The sequence below is a fragment of the Montipora foliosa genome, chromosome 2 (genome assembly GCF_036669935.1).
Source record: "Montipora foliosa isolate CH-2021 chromosome 2, ASM3666993v2, whole genome shotgun sequence".
Lineage (NCBI taxonomy): Eukaryota > Metazoa > Cnidaria > Anthozoa > Scleractinia > Acroporidae > Montipora > Montipora foliosa.
In genome coordinates this window covers 56,197,302-56,224,801 of record NC_090870.1, presented here as the reverse complement: position 1 = coordinate 56,224,801, position 27,500 = coordinate 56,197,302, and the positions used below count along the sequence as shown (strand labels likewise).

At 40.6% G+C, this 27,500-nt stretch overlaps 2 protein-coding genes across 2 annotated transcripts in view; both read right to left on the bottom strand.

The window, feature by feature from the left end:
- The window catches only part of LOC137993635 (prominin-1-like), a 53,290-nt gene that overhangs the window by 229 nt on the left and 25,561 nt on the right, over positions 1 to 27,500 (bottom strand). Inside the window, exons 10-24 of the mRNA XM_068839595.1 lie at positions 26,202 to 26,278; positions 24,983 to 25,074; positions 24,131 to 24,283; positions 21,829 to 21,952; positions 20,372 to 20,466; positions 18,350 to 18,434; positions 18,077 to 18,223; positions 10,763 to 10,849; positions 9,613 to 9,696; positions 8,000 to 8,053; positions 6,759 to 6,839; positions 4,032 to 4,100; positions 2,880 to 2,969; positions 2,014 to 2,134; positions 1 to 1,098 (exon numbers count right to left, since the gene is read on the bottom strand). The exon at positions 1 to 1,098 is cut by the window's left edge and continues 229 nt beyond it. Of these exons, the coding sequence (XP_068695696.1) occupies positions 1,031 to 1,098; positions 2,014 to 2,134; positions 2,880 to 2,969; positions 4,032 to 4,100; positions 6,759 to 6,839; positions 8,000 to 8,053; positions 9,613 to 9,696; positions 10,763 to 10,849; positions 18,077 to 18,223; positions 18,350 to 18,434; positions 20,372 to 20,466; positions 21,829 to 21,952; positions 24,131 to 24,283; positions 24,983 to 25,074; positions 26,202 to 26,278 (1,427 nt within the window). The 3' untranslated portion in view covers positions 1 to 1,030. The remainder of the gene's footprint in view (positions 1,099 to 2,013; positions 2,135 to 2,879; positions 2,970 to 4,031; positions 4,101 to 6,758; positions 6,840 to 7,999; positions 8,054 to 9,612; positions 9,697 to 10,762; positions 10,850 to 18,076; positions 18,224 to 18,349; positions 18,435 to 20,371; positions 20,467 to 21,828; positions 21,953 to 24,130; positions 24,284 to 24,982; positions 25,075 to 26,201; positions 26,279 to 27,500) is intronic.
- On the bottom strand, positions 14,886 to 17,019 carry LOC137990988 (uncharacterized). The gene is made up of 2 exons (XM_068836118.1): positions 16,527 to 17,019; positions 14,886 to 16,236 (listed from the first exon to the last, which is right to left on the bottom strand). Exons 1-2 carry the CDS (start codon positions 17,017 to 17,019, stop codon positions 15,971 to 15,973), a joined length of 759 nt encoding a protein of 252 aa, XP_068692219.1. The 3' UTR covers positions 14,886 to 15,970.

The window sequence follows — 27,500 nt, the reverse complement described above, 5'->3', positions numbered from 1 at the left end:
CAGAGGATCGAAATCAGCCAATCGCGATGTACTATTAAAAACACAAGAAGCACTGTTCGCTCAAAAAAAGTTAAACCGTAGGTTTGGCAAATGTTGAATGCAACGACAAAGCTGTGCGGATGCCGTTTAAACGGTTCTAGCATCGCGCAAACAGTGGAACCAACACTTTGATTGCCAGTAACTAAGATTAAGAAACAAAACGCTCCAGTCCAGATTTAGGACCTTACGTGAGCATGCGTATGTTTTACAACTGTTGACCGAACTGTTCAAACGGCTTCAAATCCATCCAACATTTTCCAGAACAAAAGAAATGTTAAATGACCCTAAAAAACCACACTATGATTTGATATGAGTTGAATTGATTTGCCGTTCAGTTTCCCCGATTAGTGCCCCAGCAATAAATACACTTCACACTTAAATAAAGTTCGTTGTTAAAATGAGCAAGTTTGCAAAAAGTTTAAAATATGAAAAGTAAAACTTATTACCATCACGACCGTTTCTCACTTGGACTCACTTTGAAAATAGTCAGTACAGGAGTGTACTTCTACTAACTCAAAGCTCGTCATCTCCTGAAAGTTTTCAAAGAAATTTAAGCTTATATTTCCTCACGTGAGAAACCCAAGAATGACCTTCAACTCAACTATAAGTTATAACAGTGGAACGAACCTCCATTAAAGGGACATCCTCGGGACCAAGGCAGGTGTCCCCTGAATAGCGGTTGGGTTGAAGTGAAATATTAGTGTGAACATTTTTCCGGGACCAAATTCTGTGTCCCCTGAATGGAGGTGTTCCCTGAATAGAGGAGTCCCAAAGGAGAGGTTCCACTGTATTTTCTTTGTGTACTTTTAACTGAAACGAATTAATAAATTTATTAAAATTCCTTGTCCTTTTTGTCAATTGGAATAGGTGTGTGAACACTCTTAAGCGCGTGGGTTCTTATCTGCAAACACCCACATTTTAAGATGTATTTTGTGTGTAAAAAAATGTAACTAAGTTGCTGCGACGAAAGCAAATGCAAAAGTGAACCTGACTAAAGAACTAACTGTTGACTATCAGTTTTGTGCACCATCTTTAATACAACCACTTCGCCCTCTGAATCTGAAAAAGGCGAACCAAAAGGATCAATTTTGAGGAGAATTGAGTAGATTAGAACTATTGAATCACACCCACACGCTACTTGAAACAACACAAATATTAGTCGCTCCAGCAACCTACGAACACTATGGTGTTTGGGGCGATGTGACTCCAAGAGTCCAAGAGACGACGAGAAAAAACCAGGGGATATTTTCATAACGATGCAGCCGTGAAGTACGAAAAAGAGTGTGCCGCATTACGCGAGTTCCAATAAGAATTCATAGCTGGCACGCCAGTCACTCTTTCTTTTTGTCTGCAGCCAGAAGTGCACGTTTTTTAGCGGACGAGCGCTTTGTATACTTCTTTGCGAAATGTTTGTCTGCCAACTTGAATTGGTGAGGCGACAGGAGGTTGGGGAGAAAAGATATTGCAACCGAAGGGGTGGGGATAAGCAAAGAGTAGAGAGTGGAGCCTTTCCTTTCCCTTGGCTCCAATCTCCGCCCATGTGAAATCAATTATGTAGGCTGCTTTTCGTACACAAGAGAAGTAACTCAAGTAGACTAGAGGAAGAAGACAGGAGATTGGGAGAAAAACACACGAGCGCAAAACAAGCATGCATTTTCACAGTAAGGTGTATTTTAACAAAATACACTTATTTCTCACCATACTCAGTGCCGTAGCCAGAAAAAAATTATGACTGAGGCAATATCCATGGTTAAATTCTCTTCGTAGGCATTTTAGGTGTTTATGATGACTACATTTTAAAGACAACACTGGAATCACCCTTTATTTTAAAGAATCACGAAAAAATGACTGAGGCAAGTGCCTCGGTTTGCCTCATACTGCCTACGGCCCTGATACTGTTGGTTTCCTTAGGAAAAATAAAAACTCCTCGTCTACGCCACTTCTACCATATCGACTTAAAATAGTCCGTCTTACCTGGTTCGTCGATTTCTTGCATAGCTGACGCGCGGCGAAAATGTTTCGAGGCTCGTACACAAAGGACAATGCAGATTAGAAGAACAAGAGCATCAAGACCAAACGCAACCCAAGCTGCGTTCTAAAAGAAAATGATCCTGTCAACTATTAGAAATGAATACTCCCTGAAATGAAAACTGAGATGGAAATGATCTTTCGATTACTAGCTCGGATGCTCTACTTACTAAGCGGTATACGTCCTATAGCTTAGTAGTGGAGAATCCGAAATGATAATCGGAAGGTCGTATGTTCGATTCCACTCGGATTTTTCCGATCAGCCCTTTTTGCTAAGTGGTAGAGCATCCGTACTGATAATCAGAAGGACGTCACGGTCGTAGGTTCGACTCCTGTTAAGGAGCACTCGGATTTTTCCCGAGTATTCCCGAGTCACCACTAAAAAAATACCATCTCTTCAAAACTATTAATATTTCCTTTCTTTTTGAAGAAGGATTGGTTTTCAACTGAGCGTCGACCGATGAATGACAAGACGGACAAAAACGAGAGTGAGTGCGTGAGTGAGCAAGTGAGTGAATGGGTGAGTCATCTCACTTGTATCAACTCGAGGATGATTTGCACAGTCTCAAGTAAGAAGCAGAGCACAAGCCAACAATTAGTACTTGACGCAAGGACCCGGAAAATTTCCACGAGCAGGCAAAAAGATAACCACTTCTACTTTTGACCTGCCTTTCCACAACTGTTCAAAAAAACAATTCTTAACAAAAGGAGTGAAATTGTTCAGTTGGCCAATCGAGTTTCCTATACATCACGACATGGGTTTAGAGGCTCGACACTCAACTGAAAACGGCTCCAATTTCTATAAATCGTACCATTCCTGCTGCATAATGTTTGCACAAAGAACCTGTGAGTCCGTGATATATGTTAGGAAGAGGTTTACAGCGTCCTAAATCAAACCGCACCTAAGAAAAAGAACAGGGCACAAGCTAAAATAGGACATTGAGACATCAGTTAGCCTGCAGTTAAAATCAAATGGTTTTCAAAGGTGAGATAAATGTCGAAGGTAAGATAAATGTGACATTAACTAAAGCAAACATATTTTCCCGATTTGTTCTCTAAATTTCGATTTTCATGAGCTTTAAATTAAAGTGATTCGCAATGCAAGATTTGTATTTTTAAAAACAGGAATGCAAGTCAGTCTGTTGAATCATTTTAAGGTATAGGGCCATGCCCCTTGAAACCCTCGGTCATAGATAAATGGGTAATAGTTGTGCGGCCAAATAAAAGTAAACCCTTACGGGAAAATAATATTTGCTTATTGCCCTCAGAAATCTGTAAAAATAAATCCTTTCACCTGCAGATTTATACCGATAAATATCGCAATTGAGAGGCTTTGCCAACTATTAGTCAGCCTTGGAAGCTCTAATATTAGAGAAATTTAGCAACGCGTTTAGGTGAAACAGCAACCGGAGAATCGCAAACTTATTCTAACTTTTCTAGAAATCTGTAGATAACAGGAAAGGAATGAGTTAAAAGTACTAAACAAATCTCGCAAATTTTAGCATGACGTTTCGTCCTCTCTATGACATATTTACATTCTTAAAATTGACCACTCCCCACAGAGGCTTTTCAGGGCCAATGAAACACAATCAACGAAACGATAGCTGAGAACAAAACAGAACAACAACAACTTAAGAATCCCAACTGGCCGGAGGCAAACCAGTTGGCTATATACAAATGCGGCCGAGAAGTTGAACCAAGGACTACCAGGATCAAATTCAACGAATGGACAAAGCGGGTCTTGAACCCGGGATCTCCCGTTTGCAAAGCAAGCACCCGAACCACTGGGCAGCTACTGGGCCACACAGCCTCCATTATTCCCATCAAAAATACGGCTTCTTACGAGAACAAAAAGACTAACTGTGCTGGCATTTAATTTAAGCGTTGACTAAAGAAAAATGTTCATAAAACTTAGCCATGTGAAAAAGTCAGCAGTCCTGTTAGATAAACTATGCAAAATTTACCCTTTTAATGAGTTTTGCTAAAAACTCATCCACATGACTAAAAGCAATATCCCAGTGTGTCACAATGCCCTGTAAGAGAAATAGGATAATTCAAAAAAGCGAAAAATCAAAATTGTTCATTCGAAGAATAAGCGTTAGAAAAAGATCAAGGACACTTAATTAAGGGTAGGATTAATGGCTTGCTCATACGCGTTAGGATTTGCCTGTGTACGCTACAAATGGACAGCACGATTGTTGGAAATCGAACCAATCATCATTTTCCTTGGCAAGTCGGGCTCTGAATCAGCACAATTAACTGATGAGCCTACACTGCGAAATGTCTCGTGCAACGTGTCTCGCAATCTTTTGGCGACACTGTGGGGGACAACTTGCACCAAACATTTCACAGCGTAACATACCCTGCAAGGGCCAAAATCGTTGCGCAACAAGTTGCACGAAAAGTAGAACCTAATTCTACTTTCGACAACGGCTCTTGCAACTTGTCTCGCAAAGATTTTGGCCGTTGCAGTGTATGTTACACTGGGATATGTTTCATGCAACTTGTCCCGTAACCTTGCACTATGGCGGGCCAGGTTCCCAAGTCTTTTGCAATTATTCCATCTCGTTCACGCCGCACATTACATCCTAAAAATAAATTGTGCCGCACGAGCATATTTTTCTTTTTTTAACCAATGATATTATTGTTTTGTGGCGTTGTCGTTGTCGTAGCCGTCGTCGTTTCTTAACGGAGCTTAAGCATTGCTGAACGGCTACGGCTACGGCAACGTCACAAAACAAAAACTCCACTGGTAAAAAAGGGGAAAAATAGTCCTGCTGCACGTGCCGGCACGCATTTTAATACACTCCACCCAACAACAACGTAAAATGTTTTGGCGACAACATGAGCAAACGACAACGAACCGCTAATTTTTTACCTTAACTTTAAAAGGGTGGGTCGTGTTTGTTTGAAGATAAGAAATATATATATATATATTAGCTCCCTCAGTGCTCGGTCCAAATTTGTCTTAGGTCTTAGGTCTTCTCTGTTTCGAGAATTTCAAGTCGTTGATAAAAAAAAAGGGTTAGGGTTAGGGACCCACGACCCACGACACGCGACCCACTCACCCACGACGATTAGACACTTTTCTTTAAAACCGCCGTTGTAGAATTATAGTTCGCCTGATTTGCATATTGTGAAAGATGGACTAATCGCGAAATTCTTACGATAGCGCTATATTATATTCTAAGTGGCAATTTCGCCGACACTGTCGTCCTTCTTGCGGCTTAAACTCCCTTTTAACTCCTGAGTCATACAAACAAATCCATGCAGCTGAAAACTCTTACAAGCCAAATCACAATTGGTTTTCCTTTGTTTCTGATTAACTTAGAATGTGGCGTGAGAGTTCTAAATCGGTCATTTTCAAGTTATCGTGACACCACTTTATATATTTGTTTATATAATAACCTAAGTTATTCTCGCATTTTGATTGGTTCTTGCCTATGATCTATTAGAGGACACACGCACGATTGACGTCACCATCAGCTTTTATGTGAATAAAGTTTAATTCTTTATTATATAAAACAAATAGATTCCATGTTGCCGTGCGTCCGTTCAGTAATAGATCACAGAAGACGTCAAAATGTGGTAAGAACATCGGTGACACATTCGGCTATCGCCTCATGTGCTCATGTGCCACTTTTTTTTTCTTTCCATATTTTGACGTCATCTGTGATCTATTAGTGAGCTTAAGCACGCGCGTTTTTGAGACGCGGACGGCAACCGGAAGTGAGCTGTTTTCCCTTTTAACTTGTCTTCACACAACCACATTTATATCGCTAAGTATCTTTTCACTATTAGATACCCTAAGTTTAAAAAGCTGGGAGAGACCGCTATCCTGGCGTGCGAAATATTCACTTCCGGTTGCCGTCCGCGTCTCAAAAACGCGCGTGCTTCAGCTCCCTGTTATTGAGCTTAAGCACGCGCGTTTTTGAGATGCGGACGGCAACCGGAAGTGAGCTGTTTTCTCTTTTAACTTGTCTTTACACAACCACATTTACATTGCTAAGTATCTTCTCTCCATTAGAGATGACAAGTATAAAAATCTAGGAGACACCACTGCCCCGGCACGCTAAATCTTCTCTTCCGCTTGCCGTCCGCATCTCAAAAACGCACGTGCTTAAGCTCCCTAAAATTACTGAACAGGCGCACGGCAACATGGAATCTATTTGTTACATATGTAATCCATGGGCCCAAGGGCAATTAAAGATTAATTTCACGCGGCGCATTTTCAAAGTTTTCACAAAATTCGCGACGAGGCCAATTTACAAAACTCTGAAAATACAAGTGAAATTAATCTTTAATTGCACAAGGACGCACTGCGATCATGATTACAGTACATTTTTATCACATAAAGAGCAAAATTGTTGAGGGAAAGCCTGTTCAGTGCCGCGAAAACTGACAATCGATTCAACATGCTTTCATTCGGTTAAAGTTCAATTCAATAAATCGTTGCTGCCAACAGAAATGGCGCTTGAAATGCATTTTACATGTGGACAAAAGAATTCTGGAAGAACATTTTCTTGCAACTTTGCTTGATCAGGAATAGCAAACTCTTAACCAATCAGAAGCAAGTCATCATGCCCTCTTGATTGCTAAAAAAGTGCCCTCCGTCTCAGCCAATCAGCATTCACTAATCTTACCCCGTATGTGACAACATTGAAACAGTTAAAATACTATAAAAAACCAACCTTTGCGACGATGTCAAGAGCATCGTTTCTTATAAAAGACGATGCTTTTTTATAAGCTTTCTGCGCTTTGCCCCCATTATTCTAGAAATAAAAAGACTCTCATCAATATAATTTAACTAAACCTTTCAAAGGGTTCGTAAAAATATTTGCTCACCCACAGTTTGACCCGCAGAATGCCTGAGAAAAAAATTTAATCCACCTCAAAGGTGCTGTTACACTGTGCAATTTTTCGCGCAACTTGTCTCGCAATGCCATTTCTACAACCGTTCTCACAGTACGAAGCAAGTTGATTGACCGGTCTCACACCAGGCAACGTTTCATGCAACTTGTCTCGTTTCGATGATAAAAAGAGCTTAAAGGAACATTTTCATTGGCTGGTGACGCAAACCGTTGCAACACAAGTTGCAGGACGAATGTTACATTGTGCAATGCTTAAAAATTCGTTGCAACGTTGCGTGAAGAGTTGCGGAAAGTAGAACTTAATTCCACTTTCCGCAACGGTTTCTGAAACTAGTCTCGCAACGTTTTTGGTCGTTGCAAGGTGTGTTACATTAAGTAATGATTCGTGCAACTTGTCTCGCAATGGCGAGACAAGTTGCGCGAAAAATTGCGCAGAGTAACAGCGGAGATTGTATGAAAAACACTTGCTCAGGTTTTTTTCTCAAGGAGAGTCCTTCATTTGTGAAGAAAATTGCCAGAAGATGCACGGAATCAAAATAGGCAAATCTTTGCCCGTTTCAAATTTAGGCGTCATCAGAATTAAACGACAAAATAATTTGACGTAGGATGATGTCTCGGGTGTACCCAGAAAATAACATGAAAATGCATCTAATTGAGGAGTCGATCCTATGACCTTCCAACTACTAGTTCGGATGCTCTCCCACTAAACTACAGAAGAAACTCGCTCGCTTTTGGCCGTTGCAAGGTATGTTGCATTGGGCAATGATTCGTGCAACTTGTCTCGCAATGGCGTTGCGCGACAAGTTTTACGAAAATATTGCACAGTGTAACAGCGCCTTTAGAAAAGAGATCATGTTGGAAAGAAGATGTTTCTCGAAGAAGAGAGACACTGGGAACGAGGTTGTAGGTCGGATACCACCTTTCAAGCGTTTTGGTCGCTCACGAAATCTCGATGATCAGTTCACATACCGTATATTCGCCTAGCGCCCCTTTGGGCATTCACCATCTCGGATCCAATGTGCCGTCATAAAACAATAATATTCAAAAATAAAATGACTTACCAGAACAACATTTCCCTCTCGTTGGAGTTGTGTTGCAAGCTCTCGAAGGTACTCCTGAAAATGAACAAAAGCCTTAATAATGACACCACATCGAGGCTGCATGGACATGTTAACGTTTTGTTGATGGTGAGATCGCCGGATTGGATGTAATTAATGAGTTCTAAGCTGTTTTCTAGATGTGCTGGGACATCCTTTAGCATCGGTTTAAGGTCGTTGGCGAGCAACCATGAGATAAGTTGCGTTGGTCCGTTGCTGTTGCATACTATGGGTCGTATCTTGATGTCCGGGCCGGTTTTGTGGGTTTTGATGAGGTGATAAAACCGAGGTAAATCGGTGTTCGACGAAAGGAAGCTTTTCTGGACAAACGTTGGGAACTCCTTTTGTAGGCAGATGTTTTTCCAGGTTGACCTTGCTCTAGACTGTCTTGGCCGACATACGAGCAACATTCTGGTATGTGTTGGAGTCGCTAAGGTGATCAAGGGCGACTTGTGTGTATATGTCCTGTGGTATTACATCGAATTCAGTACCTTTGTCACTCGGGAGGCATAAGTAATTCTCTTCTTTGAGGTCTTTGATTGCTTTCATGTCAGAAGAACTGAAGTTTGACCACTTCCGTTGGGAGAGTAGTGACTTAAAAATGGTTTCGGAGTTTTAGATGGATCCTCTGGAACTAGCTTTCAAGCTCGTCTTTGGAGATGTGTCTGGTTGTTTGGGGGTGGGTGATAAAATCTGAGGGTTGAGAATTTGATTCGCGGAACTGTTTCCTGCGTTCCTGCTCCTGTTTCCTTCCTCCCGAGTGACGTGTTTCCAACGTTAATAGGCCATTTTCGAATTCTCGCCGCTGGACTGGATCTAGCATGAAATGGAGGCTAATGCGGGCAAATCTTTTCAAATGCAAATTATTTTGCCCGCATTAGCCTCCATTTCATGCCAGATCCAGTCCAACCGTTAGAATACGAAACTGGCCTATTCCTGTGACTATGTGTTCATTGACACCGGGAGAAAACTAAACTTTAGGCCTTTAGACTGGAGATCGATTTCTTGGGTGTTGAGTTGACCTGCGAGGTCAGTGACTAGGCTGCCCGTAGGTTCGTAGTGTGATTATATGTATTGTTCAGATCGGTGGTGTTGCGGTTCTTTCCGTGTTGGTAGCTGCATTTGTTGCATTCAGTAAGCTGTTATTTGAGGTACTGGCGTTGTCGAGGTTCCTAAGATTGTTTAGCAGCTTTAGAAATTTAGTGCTGTGTAGTTTACTGGCTGTGTTGTATGCCAGGTATCTTGGGGAGCGGATATTAAATGCCATCTCAGGTATGAAATCCGACGTTATCTTCTCATCACCTTTTTTCCCTTTTATTCGGCCCTCGCGGAATATTTTATTTCATCTCATCCGTCCCTCATGATGCCGTTGAGCGGCGAAAGCTCGGACTTTTAGTGTTTTAGTATTTTACAGTAGTTCAAGGCCACATTAGTAATTTTATTCTTTCAATTACTTATCTTTCTCGTATTCCAAGAGGTGATCATACTAGCATTACAAGTCTAAGGATATGCTCTTACGGGACAATGATACCTGCAAAATCATGGCCCGCCAAACAGATATAGCAGAATCGACTCACCATTTTTTTCCGAGTCTCGCGCACATCTTTGCCATATAAAAGGCTGAGGCTCATACTAATCAGATCCAGCATTTGGCTCACATCCTAAGAGGAAACGACAAGGGTTAAATTTGGGGAGAAATCGTGTCATTTATCAAAATTTGCAAACTATAAGTTTAAAAGCCGCTCGTGCCGGCGGAATGTCAAGATACTCGCATCCATTTCAATTAGCGCTGATGAACAGTTTACTCACTTCTCTAAAAGCGTTAGTGATCAGGATTTAAGTCGAAGCACTTATTTTAAAAAGGGCAGATCTATATCAGTAAGATAAGTCAAAACTACAACAGTATTTTTGCGTCGAGCGGTCAGTAGTACTGCGAATTAAGAGATCCCATCTCGAGTCGTTAAATTTTCGGACTTTTTCGTCTAAAAATTACCCAATTGTGTACAAACAATATGATTCTGAGCAAAATCGACCTTTATCCAGGCTATTCACCATAAACTTGTTCAAGATTATCCAAATACAATGCCTTTCAGTCTCGTCCATTTGCGTCCATCCATGCTTTTCTTTCCGTTTGCTATATTTCTTTTATGTTGTTCAACAGTTTTAAGTAGTTATTGCTGACAGCAATGTTTCATTTTACTTTTTGGGCACTTTGGGTGTCATGGAAATACACCATTTTGCGCGACATAGCCCCTTTAATTAGTGACTTTTTGTCTTAATGACCAAAACTCCACTGAGTTTGCGTCTGTTCCCAGATTTATAGTAAACTTTGTTTGAGTGTCAACTGTATTTAGCGCTGGGGAACGAATAGGGGCGAGACAAGATATTTTGCGACAATCGAGTTCAATAATCGTTTTATCATTCTATGACTGAGTTTGTTTTTCACAATTCCCAACGATGAAATCACTTTCCGAAAGCTCAGGAAAGCGAACTGCCATTTTCACACAAGAGCGTGGTTTCAATTACGCATGAGCAGAATATGATTTGCAGCAAAACACAGATGGACGGTATAACGCATGAGCAGACCATTATTTGTAGGCAGTTATTTGCAGATCACATGATGCATGGAATGATAAATACAGTTATTTCATGCGTATAACTTAAGAATCATCTACATCTTAACTGCAAAATTATTTTTAAAAAATATGTAAGATTCTTTCATCATACCGGACTGACAGGCTTTAAATTCTTGGAGGCTTTACTGACGTTTGCTGCATACTGATCCAACGGAACCAGGACTACAGGTTTATTAATCTAGACAGGAAAACAATCGGTTGAATATTAAAAGATTAGTTCTTACAGCTGACCAAAGACAAAGCTTGTCATCTTAAAGCAGGGGTAACAATGGCGACGGCAACAACAACGCCACAAAACAGTGATGTTGCGACTTTCATATGACCTTGAAAAATAAACGCAAAAACAGAACGTAAACAAAAATGCAAAACATCAAATTGCCGTATCGAACAAAAACAAACGACCACGAATTTTCATTGGCTTAGCGAACGCAGATGCAAACAACGTCATCTCTCCATGGAACTTTCTCGAAAGTTTCTCTTCGACGTCATTTGAAATGCAGTAATGTGATTGGGCAATCGAACTGTTTACTGCCCATATTAGGAGTTTCCTTGGTGGGAATAAGGAGAAGCTTTTGTTTCAATCTTGCCAAACATTGTTCCATAAAACGAATTGCGAACACTTTTTCAAGGTCATACGAAAGTTGCTCTATCATTAGTAAAAAGGTCGAGGTTTGAGATTTTGGCGACAACGTGAGCTTTAAAATGTGAATCTTTCATTCTATTTTTTTTCTCTGAAACCGCTCGTACCAATTCATTTTAGAATAATTCGTCCATGTTCGAAGTGAACTTTTCGTCGCCGTCGAAGTCGCCGTAGCAGATCTTAAGGTTCCCAATGTTCATAACTCTGTGGGACGTAAAAACATTCTGTTTAGGCAAAAAAAGCTGCTGGGTTAGGCACTGATATCTGGCGATTAGGTCCAAGCGCCGACCTTAAATGGTTAGCTTCCATAAATTGTTCTGATGGCACCATATTTACTTTACATTGCGCGCCCACATTACCTCAGTCGCCATTTTCAGGGCCCCCGAAACTCTGGATTCTATCACTGTGCGAAGTAATCTGTTTCCATCGGATATCAAATGGGATATAAAATTCTGTTTTCAACGGTTGCTCGAAGTGGTTTTTCCCTCCGGAAGCGTAGGGGAAACCAACTGCTCGCAGGATACATAGCTTGAGGGCCGCAAGTTAGAAAACTTTAAAAGGTTAATTGCGTCTCCCTCTCTAAACAAAGTTATCATATCGTAAAATTAAGACTGACAATTGGCCTTTCGGAAATTCAGCAGGGAACTGGGGCGAGTTTCAAGTTTTAACTAATCGATAAACTGACACCACATGTAAGATCATGTTGAGATTGGTCATTTGGCCAAGTATGGTGCTTTTAGGGTGAACAGAGACCAAGTTGTGGACCTTGAAACATGGTTCAAAATCCATACAAACGTCTCTAATTTTGACAAAGCGTCCCCCAAAATACTCTAATTTTTTTTTTATCAGTTTAGTGACAACTGTAAAATCCCGTCATGTACCTACAATTTGAAAGAAACTGCGATTAAAATCGCTATGTTTGCCCATTTTAAAGAGTATCACGGAAATCATAAAAAATTTAAGAGTTTATATGGTTTTGGGGGACGCTGTATCAAAATTAGAGACGCCCGTATGGATTTTGAACCATGTTTCAAGGTCCATAACTTGTACCCTGTTCACACCAAAAAAACATGTTTAATTAAACAAAGTTTAACGAAACCATGTTTAATTGAACATGGTTAACTGATCAACTCGTTCACACCGAACTACAAGAGCTGACAACAACGCAGCCTCATGTTCATGCTCAGCCTCGCGTTCGTGTAATTGTAATTGACGTAAAATTGAACAACAATGTAAACAAAATGGCGGATGCGCTAAATACTGCGCTTTTGTTTTGGAAAACACGGAGAGAAGAAAGCCGAAAAATCGCGGAAAGTCGTGCAAAGCTTGCCATGAGACGACTCTACCGATACCTCCGCCGCAGATGTCTTGTCTCATCTGTATTTTTTTTGTTGTTGGCGCGGCAACTATTTCAATGCGCCCCAACTTTACGTCGAGTTTGGAGTAAAAGCAGGTCTCAGTCCTTTTGGGAGGAGACCTGCCAAGGCTGGAGCGATAATGATTGGGTAGAGAACTTCAGGATGTCGAAGGATTCGTTTGAATATCTGTGCGCTGAACTATCACCCCATATCGCGAAACAGAACACGAACTTTCGTAAAGCCATTGCAGTTCGCCATCGCGTTGCAATCACTTTGTATTGGCTTGCCGACTCCGCTCGCTACAGAACAATTGGAAACTTGTTTGGCGTTGGAAAATCCACCGTGTGTACCATCGTGAAACAGGTATGTGAGGTACTTGCAGGTATTCTTCTTCCTCGGTATATTTTCTTTCCACAAAATCAGCATGAAGTACAAGATCAGATCGATGGTTTTAGAGATCGTGCGGGGTTTCCCCAAGTAGTGGCGCTCTTGACGGTTGCCATGTGCCTATCATTGCACCTCTCCAAAGTCCGGAAGATTACGTGAATCGAAAAGGATTCCACGCAGTAACACTGCAGGGATTGGTTGACAGCAACTATCGTTTTGTTGACATTTTTGTTGGATGGCCGGCGAAAGTTCACGACGCGCGCGTATTTAAAAATTCACCGCTGTTTTGCCACTGCTGTGCGAGGACTTTCCTACCGCTTCAATTATCTCGAGTCATATCAGGTGTGAGAGTTCCGCCCTTGATAGTTGGAGACTCTGCATATGCGCTCAGTGACTGGCTAATGAAGCCGTATACTGATAATGGAAACTTAACGCGAGAACAAGTGAATTTCAACAAGATCCTCAGCATGACAAGAGTGGTGGTTGAGAATGCCTATGGAAGACTAAAGGGTAGGTTCAGAAGCATTGCAAAGAGGCTGGACCTTAATGTTGAGACTGTTTGTCTTGTCATTGCTGCTTGTTGCGTGTTACACAACTTCTGTGAAGTCATGGGTGAGGACTTTAATGAGGAGTGGCTGCAAGGTGTACAGCTCCATCTTGGTGTTTTCCCAGTCGACCCAAACCAAGGACAAAACAGGAATGCTGTAGCCATCAGAGAAGCCATCAAGACATCATTATTGTAATTACCAAGCGAATAGCCTCCCATGCAGACATTCTTTTGGCTTATGAGGCAATCTCTCCTGACCTGCCCAATAAGGGATTGTGAGCCAAAAGAATGTCTGCCCGAGAGACAAAAAAACAAAACAAAACAACAACTGTATTGACTAACACAAACTACTGTGCAGACCAGTTTTAAATTTTGCGTATAAAATTGTTGTAGCTGGAAATTCTATGGTCATGCAAGTTTAATTAAAGAACGATTTTAGCTATTACATGTACTATGCGAATCCAAAAACCATGAACTGCTCAATAATTTTTGACATTAACATTTTAATTGTGAATTTACCAATCACATGCGAGATAAAACCACAAAAATATGCAAACTACACAGTTAATTACCATTACAGCTGGCAGTTTTCATCTATGCATTGAGATCTGATGTGTGGCTTTTTCCTTGTAACACATTAACATTCCAGAGATAATTTGAGTGTTCATGGTTTTTGAATTCACATAGTAAAGACGAACTGGGAATTTATTGAACGGCTTCAAAAACCTCTGATATAGATCTTTTCATTCTTGCAGTGCTATTTAGATTTTGGATTATCTCGGCCAAGAGAATTGAAATATATGAAAAGGGGCAGGGATGCTTTTCGTCTTGCTTAAGGGTGTAAATTTCTGATTTTTGATTTTGCTTAGGGTGTTCCAGGCAAAACGTCTATAGTGTTAGCTATAATGGTCTCGTTTAGGGCTGCACATGAGAGACAAAAAAACAAAACAAAACAACAACTGTATTGACTAACACAAACTGCTGGGGCAGTGTAGTCACATGTAGATGGAATTATTTTACAAAGATGCTGTAGCTCTGTTTTGGTCCAAATATTCAATTCCATGATGTGACACTGCCCTTTTAGCAACTTGGAATTAATTAACAGAAGAACAGAACTAAAAAAAAAAGACTCTCTTCTAAAATTTAATTTCAGATTGCCTTTGAAACTTTCTCTGAGCCTGCAGGCAGCTGAGAGCAGTAAGAGGATGCTGTATTTCTTACAGTACATTCAACACTTCTGACTGGGGCAAGAGCCGTACGATTATCGAGTGTATTTTTCGGGAGTAACAAGAATGCCATATTTTGCGGTTTCCATAGTATGAGAAATTGATGTGTCCCACTCAAGCAGATAGTGCAATTTTGAGAACTTCACTCATATTTTTGTACTCAAGCTAGTCCATGTGATTTCTTATGATATACAGTTTATAGGCATTGCTGTTAATACATTATTGTCAGTCTGTTTTGGGGTGGACTCTTGATGAATCTGATTATTGCACATGCACATTGTTGCCCTAAGCAACTATTTATTAGTTGAGGAATATTGGAATTCCCTAGGAATAAGATTTAGAAAAAAATGTGGAAGGTCTAGTGAAAATCTCTGGAATTCTTGGTGGGTAAACATAAATTGTAGGAAATTCTCCAATAGTAAACACATAAATAATAGTGCATTTCTTGGGGGGAGCCCATGTCTGACCAGTGCATTTTAATGCATTTATTTATGGGTATATATGTACATAGTTAATCTAGGGACTGGTTATGAAACCCTGGGAATTTCAAAAGCAGGAACAATACAGTCGCAATTAGATGTTGAACCGACCGTGACCCTGCACAATCTTTTGCTTTTGGTTCACAAGTTAATTTCGAATAAATTAGTCGAAGCTTTTGATTGGTTATCCTGCCGAAAAACGCCTGTTTTTGTCGGGTTTTGTGCAGGGTCAAGGCCAAAAAAGCGAACAAAAACATGAAACAAAGAAACTTGTCGAGTTTCATAACCAGCCTACATCTATTAACTATGGTATGTACCAGTAACAGTGAAAAGCCATATGCATCATTCCTCAACAGAGGAGATACACTACAAATGAACATGTACACAGACTCGATACTAACATATCTGTCCAACATAAAAAACAGGCATAGGAGACCCAAGCTCAATATTTGAACAGTATTGAAAACGGAGGTTAAAATGAGCCGAAACATTTTGAGCAATAAATAACAGCGAATTAATTAACGATACAATTTGGATGCCGTAAAATTCAACATAAGAAATATAATTTCAAGGAATGAAAGTTTCAAAATCGCTCATAAGCTAGTCTAATTTCTTTTAACAGCTCGCACAAAATGGCAAGAAACTTACGCAGGTACTTGGTTCTACTTGTGAAGAACCTGCGCCAGTTTCAGGAGAAATTCTTGATCCTCCTTCTTTCGCTTCTCCGCTCTTTCCTCCTCTCGCCTTTCTCTTGCCGCTTCAGCTTCGAGGAAGCTCTTGTCAGCCGCTTGCTGATACTCCACAAAGGACTCAAACACTTTATCAAACTTTGCAAATACATCAGAAGCGGTTTTCCTCTTTTTATTTGCCTTCAATACGGCCGACTGACGGGGTACCGGCTTCTCTGTTTCATCGGCTTCCGTCGCACCTGAAGGAACACCATGGCGACCGCCAAAACTTCAATGGGTTGCATAAACGTTATAGCCAAGTGAGAAATAAAAAATGTTTGATTTATGGTATAATTATCTCAATATTACACTGTAATACGGATACACCTGTCTTGTATCTGCTTGTACAGTACGCATATCAAAAACTCTCAAATACGGTATTCAAACATACTGATTGAAAAAAACTTTCACAGACGTCCGTCTCGATGTTGCTTTTGGACACAATTCTATTGTCTGGCCCTCCAATCGGAGAGCATTTTATAACTCTTACCTGTCACCGCTGTCAAATAATTCAGAGGTTTGTGAAGGTTTTCTGACTTTTCTTTGCTGCTGCCAGGGTTGTTTACGTTTGGCTCAACGTTTTCTGCGCTTGTTGTTTCTTCATCATCGACCCCATCTATGGAAATTGTTGCGGACTGTATAATTACCTTTGGTTTGGTACATGGCTTGTCCGACAAAAACTCGTCCACTTCGTCGAAGAAAGCCGGCTTCTTCTTTGGTGTGGCATTTCCCGTCTTGCTGCATTCGTCTTTGTAGTTTCTATAGGCGCTTATCAGAGTGTGAATTCGTGTCTTGCAGCTGCCGTCGTCTCTGTCTTCATAGCCTGCAGCTCGAAGATATGCCGCAATTTCTAGCCATATTGGCTTTTTTCTTGTGCATGATTTTAGCTGGAGCTGGATATTCTCGTCTCCCCACTTTTCAAGTAACAGGAGGGTTTCTTTGTACTCCCAGATTATTCCGCGAGTTTTGGTTTCTGCCGCCATTTTGAATGTATTTTATTAAACACGATTGTTAAACTACCTCGAGAGGTAGTTTTGTTAAACACGGTTTTAGACGTGTTTCGTTAAACACGCCCGCAGTGTGAACGGCCAGTCTTATTAACTCTGTTTAACAAAACAAGTTTTAAACATGTTTAAGCTTTGGTGTGAACAGGGTATTGGTCTCTGTTCACCCTAAAAGCACCATACTTGGCCAAATGACCAATCTCAACATGATCTTTCATGTGGTAGTGTCAGTTTATCGACACGACATGGGTGTCACAATTCCCTTTGTATCTCAAGAACGGAGAGGATTTAAGTTGTCAAACTTCACAATCATTTTTCTTTTTGTTTCCTTGAAATAGTGTTAAAAGATCGGCTTTCCAAAACAAGCGATTGGCAGTTTTCACGAATGGTTTTTCGGGCCCGAAAAGTTTTTGGGACTTTCGAAAAAAAGGGCCCCTAGTTGCTTCCACGGGATTCGAACCCATGACCTCTACGACGCTGAAGCACCACACGAAAAATTTCGGAAACTCTGTTTTTTCCTTTCTTCTGCTTCAAACTATGTCTAACTGTCAACCTGTTTGCAGTGTGAACACGCTTGCATAGAATAAGAATTCCATTACTGGAGGATAATAATAATAATAATGATAATGATAATGATAATGATAATGATAATAATAATCAACTTTATTTATAGAGGGTAACTCACAACAGTAATCACTGAAAAACTAGTGGCCCTTAAAAAAACATGACCGAAAAGTCATAACTGGGATTTTGCCAGTTTTGTATTTATTGGTAGAACTGGGACAAGCATGTAAAGAAGGCTAACAAGGATAAACAATTTCCATCCGCAAGTTTTTCTCACGTTAGCCTCTATTACATTCTCGTTCCGGTCCATTCCGTTAAAATACAAGTCAACTGAAGACTGACCAGTTCGCTTTGTTTCACATCTGAATAGCTGCGATTTCAAAACCAATCGTAAAGCACAGTGATGCAATATCAAATCAACACAAAATAACTTTCTACTCTTAATTTAAAAGCGCTCTACTCGTATTCCAACCTCTTCAAAATACTTTGCGAAGTCAATGTTATGAACACCAGCATCAATTGAATCATTCAAAGCCTTCGATGCTTTTTCAGAAAGAATAGATGTGTCCACGATCGTATCATTTACACCAGCAAATACTTCTTCCTTCGAAGGAATTTTCTAAACAGAGAAAAAACAAAGGCAAATGCTGTATCGGAATCACTGCATAAATTGTTGTTTTATAATTTGCCTGAAATTGAAAATTTAAAGCATTGAAGTTAACGCAGCTTATAAGTTGATGCTTACATCTTTGTACTGAAACGCATCTGAGAGATTAAAAATGTTGTCCATCTTGACCACCTCCCAGGGAGCGCGATTCTTAGAACATTGCCTGCCAACACAATCAACAGTCACTGGATTAGACAAGGGAGACAGGCTGGCGCAGAAGCCATCATCAGCCGTCTCATATCTGTTCATGTTGCCAACCCAATCCATACCATGTTACACCGTGTGCGATTTTTCGTGCCACGATGTCGCGCGACAAATCGTTGCACGTTGTCCAGTGCAACGCCGCCTTTAGGAAAGTTGGACTTCATGGGACACGTTGCTGCCACACGATTTTGTCCCAGCCGCTACATGTCCCCGCTACACAACCCTTCTGCATGTCGCCTCAGTGTGCACTACACACCTTCTTGTCGCTGCAACATGGCCCTGCAGCATGACCCCTCGTGTCTGCCCACCTTTAAAATCTTCACGTTTGAGGTTTCAACGACAACGTGGGAATACAGATGTCACTGGAGTGAACGCTTCATCCTCTATTTTACTCTGAAATGGCTCGTACCAATACTTTGCCTACATTATACGACGTGAACGAGATTTAAGAAATTGTGTCTCGGGTTTGCATAACTGTCAAGAATTCTCCCAACTCCCCGAGTGTTTAGATGAGGCTATGCAAACACGAAAAAAATGTCCTCTATTGCTTTTATAAACTATTTCTAACAAATGATTCGACAAATGAAGAAAAATGCTGGTTTTTTTTACTTCTTGACTGAAACAGATTTTCTTGATACACCCTCCTATTTCGTATCAGCCAATCAAAACGCGCGTCTGACAACACAACACCAATCAAAATTCGTGTGATGTCACAGCCGTGTTTAGATACTCTCATCTAAACACAACTATTGAACAATGAGAGTGCGCGTACTATCCTAATTATTTTATAAAGACTTACGATAGTACAAAGGTATATTTTGAGATGACGGCTTCATCGACATCGCCACCGTTGATCTTAAAGTCCCTATACTAATAATTTTGTGATTACTCCAAGCTGTTCAACATTGAAAGTGTGCACCCACTTTCCCAGAAATAGATAAGTGTGGATGTTTATAGAGAGAAAAGGAAATATTTGTCGCCAGGAGCAATGCTCCACATAACCTTAAATTTGGCCATTTTACGTCGTAGGGGACAGAAGAGGGAGTGAAAGAAAATACAACAACATCGATCAACGAAAACGTCGCTTCAAAATATAACTTAGCGCTACCGTAAGTTATTTGTGATCATCCCCTCTTGCTACAATGCATAGTGAGGTCAAACTCTCCTATAGTTGGATTAGTGCAAACGGTTTAAAAGAAGAGATAAATTATGAACGATTCACACACAGTTCTATGTCCACGTTGTCGTCAAAACCTAGAATTTAGTGATTTCACGTTGTTGTTTTGTGGAGAACGGCTAAGAAATGCACTGAAATGCGTGCCACATGTACAGCACGATTGCTTTTCCTTTTTTAACCAAAAACAGTCTTGTTTCTTTGCTTGACGGCCCTAAAAATGGAGTCGCGGTGTTAAAGAGTCGCTGCTCTGTCAATTTGGCGCCTCTTATGCCAGGTAACCCAAGAAATGAAACGACGGCTGTGATGGCTAATCCTCCGAGACTTAAACTAATTTGTTTTATAAAAAAAAACTCTTACTTTTGAACATTTTGTTTTAAACGTGTCGTCATTTTAGAATTCATTTCCCTGCTAGAAGACTGAGGTCTCTTGTCTTTTGCATTCGCTAGGCTGAGAATTACTGTAAAGGAATGGGCAAAACACAGCGGGCCCAAGTCACAGTCAGCAAACATATCATGGGACATGCGTTTTGAACAGTCCCGCCAAAGGTTGTGGACGGAAGACCTTAGACAGAAATGACCAGAACCAGGTTGCTGACCAGAGGTTTTCGTTAAAACAATGGTTTGCTGGGGGTGCTCAGTCTCGCGGGCTCGCAGGGAAAGAATTCATAAGCACGAGTCAGAAAATAACAGACTGAAATAACAACATCAAGGTTACCTCACCTAAGGATACCAGAAGTGGTCAGCGGGATCCTTCCGTTCTTGAGAATAAGTTTGGCCAAAACATACTCTCCCATAATGTTAGGGTCATCGATAGTCTAGGAGAGATTAAGGTAAACCAGTTCTCATTATGTCGTTATGATTTTCGCGTTCCCACTGCAAAGAAAAGCGACATAGTCATAGTCGAAGCCATAATCATAATCATAAGAAGATGATCGATCATTTTCTTATGATTATGATTATGTTGATCATAAGGGCGCCTATGATTATGTTTCTGGACGTTCCCACTAAGACATAAGCGACATAACAGCGTCATGTTCGTGCTTATGATTATGATTATGATCGTTATGTCGCTAGTGGGAACTAGGCTTAAGAGGTTTGAAAAAATTTAAAGCCAGAAACAAATTGAACCACAATATATACATGCAAGATGGAGAGGCAACAAAAGTGATAACCAATTTGATGTGTGATTTTTGCCCATAACATGCAGAGGACAAAAAGTAGCCTGAAAGTCAAAAGGAGCAGCTTTTTGCAGAAAATCAGTGGAATATCTCAAGAGAATCTCAAACGAAACCACAAAATTCTATTGACTGATTCTATTGACTGTATTTGACTGATCCTTCCGTGGTTTTCAAGTCCTTTTGAAGGAAGTTCGCTTGATTTCATGGTTTGAAAAGGGAATAAAATTAATTAAATAAAAAGCGCAATTTCTTTCGGCATCGTTGATTGGTGTACTTGGAAAATTCGCCCTTCATTGCACAATGGTAATTCCCCTACAAACTGGTAAGTACATATCCTGGAACACAGACTATCCTGACGGTGCAGTGACGAAGGGCTGTACAGAATAATGCACAACACCGTAAAGTTTTTTTTGCGAGATAGAAGCGAGTTTAGGTTGTGCAAGGTTTTCAATTATTGGCATCGTTTGTTTAGGGAAATCCAGATTCAAAGGAAGAAAGCATCCTCATAGGACATTTGCATGATGACGCCATTTGACTACAAGTACCAGAATCCTTCAGGTTTTGCTTGTCTCATGCTAATTAGAGCTGTTGGTAGTCAAATGACGTTATCGTGAAAGTTGCCTATTGAATTTCCGTGTGGGCCACTTGAGTACGTCATATCGTGCTTAGTCCATAGGCCTGCTTGTTCAGCGCGGTCTAATCGTTCCAAGTCAAGTCTGGTACCGGAAAGGCCCGGAAAAGCACCATACTGGGAGTAAGCGGAGTCCCAAACTCTATGCCAAAGAAACACTTATCAGCATTTATCGCAAAACCCGCATTTAGATACTATCAAAAGAATTCCAAAGAATCTGCCATGGATAACTTTTTGTTTTCCAAAAAGTAAAATCCATTTTTGGCTTTTCGTTAACTTGGCGCGATATCTGTTTTTAGGACTAAATAATCTAGATTCGGATTTTCTGGAAATAGACAGCCTTTTTTAGGCAAACGTTCTGCACTGACCTTTTCAAGAAGCTTATAATCGGGAAGGTCATTGCAAACAACTGCAACATTTGACCCCAAAAGAAATAAAATGCCAGTCATCAGATTCACAACAAAGGCCGCAAAGAACAGGAGACCAGCAACTCTGTAATTTGAAAAAAATCCGTAAAATCATTTATTATTTCTGACACAATATTTCTGAAACAAGTCTGAATTAACAACTAAAAACAACTTAACCCAAAAATGCAAACGACAGGCAGGAACGTCAAGAACTGGACTGATTACGGTATTCCTGCTGAAAAATATTCCTGAAGAGGAATTTAAAGAGCCAATAAATACAGACAGCTTATTAACTTGCGGCTCACGATAATTTGGAACGCCAGTTATTTCGTACGCCGCCGGAATTCACTGCCAACCCTCAGTTTGGTCGTGGTCTCAATGACTGTCTTAGTTATGCAAAAAAACAAAGTTTAGATGTAGATTGTAAACAACTCGTCTCAATCTGACTGTGAATTAGACTTCAGCTACGTACTTTAATCGGTACCTGACAACCGTAAAGCAGACCACCAAAACTACTACTTTATGTCCAAACTGCGAAGTACGATCAGTATGTGGGTTAATTCTTCTACCTCCCACTGGGCTACGAATATTAAAGTTCTGTCTAATTGGGGCCGACTTAATTTAAGGACGGTGCCTACTATTGTTATTGCGCATATGTTCTGCACGTCTCGAGATACTCGGTTTACCTTTAGGTGGTGCTTACTAATACAGGAATACTTTTGCGCAGTTTAAAACTAGCTATGCAGAGAAAGGAACTCTCAACAGGTGTTCTTGGTATCCAAAATTGGGGTAACCATGCATTTTTCTTCGATAATTAAGCTTCAAATTGGAAAAGGATTCCATACATTGCTTGTATTTTAAAACTCTTTCCAAATATTGTTGATTAATTATCTTTGAAAAATGCGCGGCTACCCCAATTTTCTTTTTGGATTTCAGTAACACTTGTTAAGATCTGCTTTTCCCGCATATTCATAAACCAGGCATAACTACCTTTGAATTAGTAGGCACCGTGCTTAAAGTGCCCCTGTGATAAAAAAAAATCACTGCCTTTTTTTCTTCAGATTTTGAAAGTGACTGGCAAAATTTTGAGCTTTGATTTTTATCCAAAGGCCGTTTACTTTGGGTGTAAGGTTTGGATTTCACGGTCCGCCATAACTCGTCTTCACAACTGACCGATTGGACCTCAGAGAGTTGGATCAAGAAAAAACTGACGTCAAAGGCTCACTAGCTTAAAGTTTCAGCGTGTGGATGTAGCTTATTATATAATGCAAAACGCGAGTTTAAAGGAAGGCAGACACAAGGCGTCATGTTGCAGCGACATCTTGCAGCGACAAAAGACTTGCGTAGTGCACGCCGAGGCGACATTTAGCAGAGACGTGTAGCGGGGAGATGTAGCAGAGACAAAATCACAACATGTGACACGCATGAAAATGTTGCAAATGTTGCGGGTATACGTTTCAGGGATATGTTGCAGCCACATGTCCCCTCGTGTGAACTGATACTTTTATAATTGTGCAACACCAAGTTGAGGGTGATTTTGTCCCCGCGACGAGTCCCATGAATTTCAACAAGTTTTTTGAACTTCATGGGACACGTCACTGCAGCATATCCCTGAAACATGCATGTACCCGCAACATTTTCATGTGTGTGCAAATGTTCTGATTTTGTCCCTGCTACATGTCGCCTTTAATAGTGTGTACTACACACCTTTTTGTAGCTGGAGCATGTCGCTGCAACATGTCCTTGCGATATGACCCCTCATGTCGGCCCACCATTAAAGTCTGAAAGCCCAAAACTACCGTGTTGCATTTTAATTCTGCGGCGTACGCATTGCATTCTTAAAGTAGTGAGCCTTTGACGTCATTTTCTCCTCGATCCAGTTCTCTCAAGAGCTTAAAGTTAGTGATGGCAGACCATTAAATAGGAGAATTCCAGTTAAATATGGACAGGTTTTTTTTTTTTTTAATCAAGGCTTGAATCTTTGGTCGCTTAGTGTTTAGTTAACATTGGTCGCTTAGTGTTTAGTCAACATAGTTTTGAAATCCTACGGAAAATAAGAACTGATTTTTTTGGTCACAGGGGCAGTTTTCGGAGAGGTGGAGGACATGAATGTTCACCGCATCCCAAGTCCTTATTAGGTAGTACCTTCCCCTTGGTTCTTCATAGACCTTGAGTGTTGGTCAAACCGGACCTGAATCCGCGACCTTTCGAATGGTCGCCTTTATGATAAACCATTGTTTCCGCGATAGAAGGAAACACTCACCCCATCATGAGCCTTCCGCCCCAGTCAGAAATGCTGCTCCTACTGCTTGGTGTGTCGTGTTTCCTTGCACCAATAAGACCCAATGACACGGCTATCAGCAACAACAACACAACTAGCAATGTCAGTGTTGCCACGATAATGAAAACAATGTGCCTTGGATACAAAAACAAAGAACAAAACGCAGTTTAGCACTCAACTTCACTGTTCTAGCTGCCTTATTTCTTTGACTTCTTTCGCAGATGAACAAAGTGGCAAGACGTATGGCTTTATTTTTTTTTAACATTGAAAAGTGCGAAAGCAAAATATGAAAGGTCGGAAAGCGTAGTTTTCTGCCAAGTTCCCTAACCAAACGACCCTTTTAATTTATCTTCGTTGACATCAGCACATTGCTTTGGACTGTTGTACGGCACACCAACCTGAGCCAATCGGCTCGCTTGTAAGATTGTACAGCCGTGACTAAGTTTAACGTGAAGTAGTGATGTACATTAAGCTTCGTCCTTTCAGCTGCAATGAGGTAAGCAGTTTAGGTCAGTCACAGCCCCTGTTACAAGTATGTATAAAATGCAATTGTAATATGTGACTCGGAAACCCTACCATTGGGGTAATCATACGAAATATAAAATCAGAAAAAGTAAACAGCTACGTCCAAAAATGCACCCCAGTTTGTAGAACCGTCACGTAATTTCCCTTTTCTCTTCTCCCAGAACATCAACATCGCTCGCTTCTGACAATTAACGTCAAAAAGTGTTCCACGAACTCTGCTCCTAAACTGAGTAAAGGTAATAGTGCCAAACTGTAAGCTAGCTGTAGCCTGGTTTCACAGTAGAATAAAAAATTGTATAAAAGATTCACCTGTATGTGTCATATTTGGTCAACGTTCCATCAGACCCAATGTAATTGTTGTCCACATCATCTCTTAGTGGGTATAGTGTGTCTTTAAGTAACTACCAAGTGAAAAAATATACAAATAAACAACGCTTTCAGGAAGTGTTATCCTAAAATCGGTTTTACATTGATGTTTGTCTGTGGACCCTGTTATAGCAACTTTGTCGACTCGACAGGGCTGAGCACTGAAATCAAAAGCAAACAAATATTTGAAAGGTATAATAAATAAATGAACTCCAGTTGCCGTCTGTGGAGGACGCAAGCACCTGACGATTTGTTTTCAATTTTTTCGCCAAACATCCACAACCTTCGTGCCAATTTAACACTAGAATCATGTTCATACTGTCCTTCCATGCAGAATGACTTTGAACTTGCTGGTGTGAACGACGCTTAACTAAGAAGAGGTGACGAAAAAATTATCTTCACGTGCTTTAAAAGCGGTCATTTCAGGTTATTTAGTAGGCGTTGGCAAAGAAGTGCATTAAAAAGTACGATCTGACGCACGTGCGGGACAGCGAAAATGAACATTTTGCATGCCAAGACAGTAGTCTCGCCCAGATTAATCAAGTGATCGTCTCTTAAAGATATACTGGTTTAGTACCGCTCACTTCTGGTTGCCGTTCGTGCGGGATCAAAAACGTCTTGCGCATAAGCTCAGAACACAAGCAGATCTAGATTTTGGCATTTCTGTTCACGTCGCCGACATTGTTGCTTAAGTTCCCTTTATAACACTACTATTGATGTTTTATTGGATACTACTATAATTCATTTTTACATAGAGCGGTTTTCAAATGAGTGTCGTAAAACCAAAACCAAAGTAATTACTTTGTCCAATCAAAAAGGACGGAGACAATCCAGTAAACCAATCAAAACCCGAAGTAATTACACGTAGCCGACACAAAGCGCGGGAAAACGTGCAAGCGTGAGCCACCATTGGTTTTGCTTCTACTCCTGATTGGTTGAAAAAGTGGCCTTCAATTATAACCATCGGTTTTGTCATTAACTTGACGCTCGCACTGGTAAAACCGGTTTGACGAGAGAAAGCAAGATTGACTAGTCCAGAAGTTCGGGCTGCAGCGGCTTCAAAGAGTTGACGCGATTCGGACAGCGTCTACTTTTCTCCTCCTCAGTAAAGAAAAAGACGAAAAGGAGGTTCTGCTCGCAGGGAGATGATAAACTAGCATACCTTGTCAATGCTGTCCAACAAAGGCTTTGAAAGAGAATCAGGTAGGTCTTCTATTTTCGATGAAAAGTTCTTGAATTCTACAAAAAGACATGAAACATTGATGTTGATCCTCAAGACTTCAAGTCTCGTACATATGCAGCAATGAAATACAAAGGGAGATACAGTCTTCTAGTTGGAATCAACTACACGTTATTTTTCGTCAAAGGACGAAAACCAAAGTACCCACTGAAAAACCACTCGAGAAGAGCAGAGAAAGAACACAAAAATCAGCCCAGTTATGCACGTTATCCCAAAATTTGAACCTTGGCTACGATGGTGGAAGGCCGGAAATCATCAAAACTGTGATGAGATCGTAAATTTTCCTTTTCCTAGACAAACTTGTAAGCCTCAGTCCCGTAGTACAACAGACGTTTTGATTTTTTTAGTCTAGTTTTCTACTTTTCAGGTTATGTAAGCATACCGTAATTCTATTTGAGAGAAGATTGTGTCACTTGAATAAGCCCCCTCTATCCATCTGTGAATTCATCAGACTGGGTATCTTTATTTGTTCCTTCAATGTATTTTCTTTTACAACAATGCGGGTGACACCTATGCTTTGTTGTTTCTGCGTTACATGTAACACTGTTATAATCGTCATATATACCCGTAGAATTTTTTAACTATCTAATTTTTCTTTAAAAGGAGCCACTTTTGGCATTTAATAATACATTCAGTTTCTTTGTCTGGTCCACAACATAACATGTCCCTGCAACAGAATTAAAAGTTGAGCCAATCAGACACAACGAATTCTTTGCGCTCGTGCACAGGCAAAAACAAGATGGCAGCCATAGTTCCAGGTGCTCGTGATGCTGCTTTTGACTGGAATGATTGGCATCGAAATAAAAAACTACTTGTTATTTTGATGATGATGATGATTGACGTCAAGCCTCCTGTTATGCTGGAACGAAGAATCTGGTGTCGTCAGTGATTGTTACGCCGTGAAGAACGATGAGCATACCACATGATTTTCAAGGAGTTGGCTGTCGAAGATACGTCTGGTTTCAGTGAATATATAAGAATGCCACACGCGAAATTTGTGGATCTTGTAGAAAGGATTGCACCCTTCATGTGCACCATGCGGCAGTCAAGTCACACGAGGGGACGCGTCGCTGCAACATATCCTTGGGAGATGTACCGCAACATTTTCATGTGTGTGCATATGTTGTGATTTTGTCCCTGCTATATGTCCCCGCTACACGACCCTGATGCATTTCGCCTCAGTGTACTACACACCTATTTGTCGCTCCAACATGACCCTGC